This window comes from Strix uralensis, chromosome 19 (assembly GCF_047716275.1).
Source record: "Strix uralensis isolate ZFMK-TIS-50842 chromosome 19, bStrUra1, whole genome shotgun sequence".
NCBI classification, from domain to species: Eukaryota; Metazoa; Chordata; class Aves; order Strigiformes; family Strigidae; genus Strix; species Strix uralensis.
This window is the reverse complement of record NC_133990.1, coordinates 8,511,690-8,516,997: the sequence shown is the minus strand read 5'-3', so window position 1 is coordinate 8,516,997 and position 5,308 is coordinate 8,511,690. Positions and strand designations below refer to the sequence as shown.

General features: G+C 56.1%; 1 protein-coding gene across 1 annotated transcript; it reads right to left on the bottom strand.

Moving 5' to 3' along the window:
* Positions 1-299: 299 nt before the first annotated feature.
* On the bottom strand, positions 300-4,497 carry LOC141952188 (fas-binding factor 1 homolog). Its single transcript, XM_074889347.1, has 7 exons — positions 3,997-4,497; positions 3,139-3,285; positions 2,804-2,937; positions 2,339-2,441; positions 1,822-2,217; positions 978-1,197; positions 300-371 (listed from the first exon to the last, which is right to left on the bottom strand). Exons 2-7 carry the CDS (start codon positions 3,141-3,143, stop codon positions 300-302), a joined length of 930 nt encoding a protein of 309 aa, XP_074745448.1. The 5' UTR covers positions 3,144-3,285; positions 3,997-4,497.
* Between the last annotated feature and the right edge of the window lie 811 nt (positions 4,498-5,308).

Genomic DNA, 5,308 nt, shown 5'->3' with positions numbered 1-5,308 from the left:
TGCTGCCACCCTCTCAACCACAGCTGGCCCGCGAGGGCAGCGGCAACCGCGGCTAACGAAGCGGGGAGCGATCAAGCAGGGGCCTGCCCCGAGGAGGGTGAGCTCAGCCACCCGGGGAAACTCTCCCTGCTGCCTTCTCCCTACATGTCCCAGCCCCAGCAGGATCCGGCCCTGCAGCACCCAAGGTGACCGTTTCCTTGAACCTGAGCTTATTTCTTCCCACTGGGGATGCTCGCAGCCCCAAACGGCTCAGCATTGTGCAGGATGAGGCCCCTCTCCAGTCCCCACCAGTGCTGGGTCTAGCCCTTGGGCAAGCCAAGGGGATTTGGGCTGGGAGATGAGGCCCATGAGGTGCTGATGGAGCCTCTCAGCTGCCCGAGGAGTGGGTGCCGTACCTGGCTGTGGCTCAGGAGTGGGGAAGGGAGGGATGGAGAGTGGTAGGGCTGGATCTCCACAGGTGCTGAGCCTCTGGCTGCTGGAGCCGAGGGCACCGGGTGCTGTACTGGACCCACGACTTGCTGATGGCAACTTGGGGAGAACCCAGAGCAACTGGAGCAGCATTTCAGCCCCAGCTCTTTCTCCCCAAATCTCCATCCCTTTCCCACAGTGAAGCCCCACATACCACCTCGAGCTCAGGCTTAAACCAGACCTAAGGGCACCACAATGGTGGTGCAGACCCCAGAGGAGGGGGTGTCTCACGGGGGGGGCACCCAGGGAACGGGGAAGAGCCTCTACCTTGGAGATGCTGCTCTCCTTCTCTTCAATCTTTGCCTTCATCCGCCCCGCGTCAGCAGCCACGGAGGCATCCTGGGGGGTGCTCACGGTCCCCTGCAGCGGGTCCTTCGCGGGGGTGAGCGACTCTGTGCCTGGGCCTCCGCCCTGTCCCCCTTCCTCTCTCGGGGGTGCCTCGGGGGGCTGGTCCTGCCCCAGGAGGGGGGGTCGGGCTGTGCCCTTGGCCCAGGGCAGGCAGGTCCTGCAGGCCCAGGTGCCTGAGCATGGCCTGCAGCAGGCTGTACAGCTCCGTGAAGTTGACGGCCCCGACCTGGGGCGTCCCAATGGCGATGTCCAGCAGCTGGGACAGGCTGAGTGGGGCCATGGCTGCTGCCTTGCCTGACAGCCCGTTGCATCCTCGTGGGGCTGGGCAGCGGGAGCCCCCAGCCTCCTCTCATGCAGCAAGCCCAGGGCTGGGGACTCAGCCTACAGGGACAGAGAGAAAAGACCCAGGCCCTTCATCTTCGGGGGCTTTCTGGTGGGACCCTCAGCCCCCAAAGGCAGGCACGTGCCTCGCCCGCAGCTGTGCCCTGGCTGTGCTAACCTGCGCACACACAGGGACGCTCTCGGGGAGGTAAAGCCCTGAGGAGATAATCTCCTCCCAGCCCGGGAACGGCCATCCAGCCCCAGCCTCCTGCAGTCCCTCCTCTACACATCTCCAGCCCAACCCCACTGCTGCCCAGGTGACCTGGCTCCGTGTCGACTCAGCTGGAGGAGGTGCTTTGCCTCAACTGGGAGGAAGGAAAGGGAATGAAGGCAGCAACGAGGAGCACAGGGAGGAGCTCGCAGGGGTGTGCTGATCCAGGACAGCTCCGCGGGACCCACGGCACTGTGTGCCCTCTTGGCTACAACTGGCAGGAGAGCCCAGAAGTGGGAGGGGACTGTGCGCTGGATCACTGGGACACAGCCCCACGTTATTACCCCAACCCGAGACAAGACAGTGCTTAAAATTCATTTCTCAGATCCGAGCCCAGGGTTTCTGAGAGCTCCTGCTGGAGCAGCTACACGCGGAGCAGACGGGAGCGCTGCGGCCATCAACCACGCCTTTACCTGACAGGAGAGCCGGGATTCAGCCCTTCGCCTGGGACTTCGGAGGGCTTGGCGGTCCTCTCCTGGGCCTTCGCCTGCGCTTGGGCTTTTTTCCGAGCCAAGGCAGCACTCAGCCAGTCCTCCTCCTCCTCCACCGGGTCAGTTTTAGCGGCTGCCTCCTCTGCAGCCAGGAGCTGTCTGGCGGGGCCGGGCTGCCCAGCTGCGGCAGGGCTGCGGGAGCTCCCTGCAGGACTGGCCTTTGCTGGAGACGACAGCTCCAAATCAAAAAATTCTTCACGTTTCAAGCCCAGCCAGCCACTTCTATTTCTGCAGCCCCATGCGGGGCTCTGGCTGGCTGACAGAGGAGCTTTGGAGAGGGGCTCTGCTTTAAGTTCGCTGTTCTTCTCGGCTGAAAACCTGCTGTGAGGAGCAGCAGTCACATCCCTGTCTGCGAAGGGACACCGGGGACCCTGCCCGCTCTGCTGCAGGGGCAGCGTGCCCGCTGGCTGCAGCTACAGACACACAGAGAGCACAATACCTCAGAGGCTGCCTCCTCGCCGGCCGGCCCTTGGCTATGGAGGCCACCGTGGGCTGGTATGCTCCAAACACAAAATCGTCCTTGTGCCGACCCTCTTCCTTCTCTGTTCAGACAAGCGGCCTTGAGTCAGCGCCCAGAGGAGCAGCCAACGGCAAAGACTCCAGCCCTCCTCCTCCTCCCCCCCTGCAATTCCCACTGACAGTGCTGCCTCTGGGAAAACACAGCTGGAAACGTCTTGCCCAGAAACCGGCGAGCAAGGGGCCTCCTCAGAGTGGCTGAAAAACTTTTGTTGGGAATCAACCCACGGCCAAAGGCAGCCGAGTTACAGCTCCTGTGCAAATGCTGCCAGGCTGCCGCGAGGGCAGAAGGGCATTTCCCCTGTAAGGGCAGTAGAAATCAATCTCGCTCGCCCAGGCCAACGCTGCCACCTCTGCAGCCCTTCCCAGCGTCCCTGGCTGTGCTCACCCAGCTGCTTTTGGTACTCCTTCGCCAGTTTGACCTCCCGGCGCTCTCCCAGGTCTGGCTCTTCCAGGGTTCTGGTCATGGAGCCTCGTCCCAGCAACTCATCCAGCTTGGCGCGGGCTGGCCAGACCTCCTCTCTGTTGGGGACACAGCAGCAGATGGGTTTCTCCCGCAGGCAGGGCTGGTCCTCCTCACACAGCCTTGCCAGCCTGCTCTGCCTCTTCTCTGCCACACAAGGCTGCTCCTGCCCCTTTTGGGGACCCACAGGCACAAGCTCAGCATCCCCCACCCACCATGGTGGCACCATCTCAAGACACAAGCCCAGAAAGCAGACGCACCTCATCGATGGAGGATTCCTCTATGAGACGGGGGGCATCTGCTGACAGGAGCCCGTGAGTAGCCATCACAAAAATCTTGTAGGCTCCACGCTCTTTCAGGATCTCTGCAGCAGCTACAAAGCTTTCCACATCATCGATGATGTCATCCTGAGAAGAGACAGAAATAACACCAAAACCAGAAGTTTACCATGCCTGCAGGGCAGGAGTGGATCTGCAAGGTACTGCAGCTTTGGCCACAAACATAGCCAAAAAGAATATAATCCCTGGCTACTTCAGCTGCTGTTGAGATTCAAGCACAGCCACGTGCACAACTTAAATCTGTGGACACCGTTTCCCTAATTTACAGACCCTTTTGCTAGTGTGCAGAACAAACATTGTGTCTTGGAAACAAACTAGTCCCTGCACATGCTCACAGGCAAACAGAGCTTATCTTCAGCAAGGTATTTTTTTTCACAGCGATAGTAGCTGCATGTTGATTAGTTACACTGCAGCATGGCACAGCATGTAAGAAAAGCTCAGCGAGCTTTTTTTATGGTTGGTTGGTTTGTTTGTTTTTTTTTTTTTAAATACTTCAGGAGATTTCTCTGCATGTCCTGGATTTGCTGAGTATTTGTACACATCTGATATTTGTAGATTCAAGGGAGCAAGGAGATTTCAGAGCTTAAAGCACTGAAATACGAAGGGTTTTCAGCAGAAAGCTGAAATAACCAAAGCCACCAGCAAAACTGGAGAAAACAGTGGTAACAATCCTGTTCCCACCCCTACACCAGCAGTCCCTCCTGCCCTCTGGGATAAAGCAGCTCAAGAAAAGATGCTGGGAGGAAGCCACCCCCCCGCTCCTCTCCATCACACCCATACCACAATGATGGCAATTCTTCCTCCAACGTCTCCAACCACAGTTATTGGCGGTTTCTCCTTGGCCATCATCACTAAAGAAGAAAAATAAAAGCCCAGGTCAGTTAGCCTTGAGTCAAACCGCAACAGCTCCACCACACAAGAGGCCCTTAACTGTGTCTTACTGGTGCACAGATACAGGCACGTGCTTTACATTATCCTGACACCCACCTCAGTGGGGAACCACTCGTTTAACCATTGTTTTCCTCCTTAAATGAATAGCACTGCTGCGTAAAGATGAAACTCTCAGTTTCTGTGGGCACCTCGTACTGACCTCAGAGACAGTAAGCAAATCCAAATAGTTCACAGATCCCTGTGCAAGGAGAGCTACAAAGCAGCACCTAGTTTATGGGAAACGTCAGTGACTTTCTTTGTGCTCCAGAACAGGACTTGGAATTAAAAAAAAAAGGGTATTTCATGACTGGGCACAACAAAGGGACTTGTCTGAGCAACACCTCTCAAAGGGCACATGCTTTACCAGGTGCAATTTTTCACCTGCTGGACTCACTAATTCATCTGAAGGATTTGTGACTCGCACTGCAGCTTGCTTGCTTTCTCTCGTATCACCAAACACACAAGGCTCTTTCAGAGGGCATAAGCACCTTAATAATATCTGCTCAGGCAAAGAAAGCTTAAGGAAATTTGCAGGAGCAAATTTGCTGGTGTTTTTTTTTTTAAGTGGATTAATGGAAAGAGCAGGACAAAGTTCAGTTCAAACTCAGTTCTACAAGCTCAGTGCAATCAGCAGTTTGAAGCAAAAGGATGCATGGATGAGCTGTGCTATCCGACACACAGTGAAGAGATGTACTGGGAAATAAGGTTCCACTCCCTCCTGACTCTACTTTTGCACTGACATGGTTCATGGAAAAACTACATGTGTAGCAGGCTTTGTCCTTTATCCTGAAAAACTTCCAGCAGCACTATAAAAAATAACAGAGAGATGAACTAGGATGCACTGAGAGTGTCCAGACGTAACACAGTCTTCAGACTTGCACCGAACAGCAACCAGCCTCTGATACGGGCCAGGGACTTGCTGTCCATAAGCCAAACCTCTCGCCTGCCAGAGGTGCTGGTTTATACAGGGAATGCGGTACAAAACCTCCAGCACGGACAGGACACGGTGATGGGCACGCACGTGTCATTAGGTGATAATCTGGGCTGATCTAACCGCTGAAGCAAAGAGGAACATCCAGCATTTTGTAACACTTACCTGGCCCACCTGCACCCCCCAGATTTTATGCTCTCTACGGGGAGTGCAGCAAAGTGTCCTACCAAC

What these genes read in the sequence shown, in the direction of transcription:
- LOC141952188 (XM_074889347.1), bottom strand. An exon ending in GCGAGGAGGCAGCCTCTGAG is followed by an intron (nt 2,218 to 2,338) that starts GTATTGTGCTCT and finishes TCCTCACAGCAG; the next exon opens with GTTTTCAGCCGAGAAGAACA. An exon ending in AATCCCGGCTCTCCTGTCAG is followed by an intron (nt 1,198 to 1,821) that starts GTAAAGGCGTGG and finishes CTGTCCCTGTAG; the next exon opens with GCTGAGTCCCCAGCCCTGGG.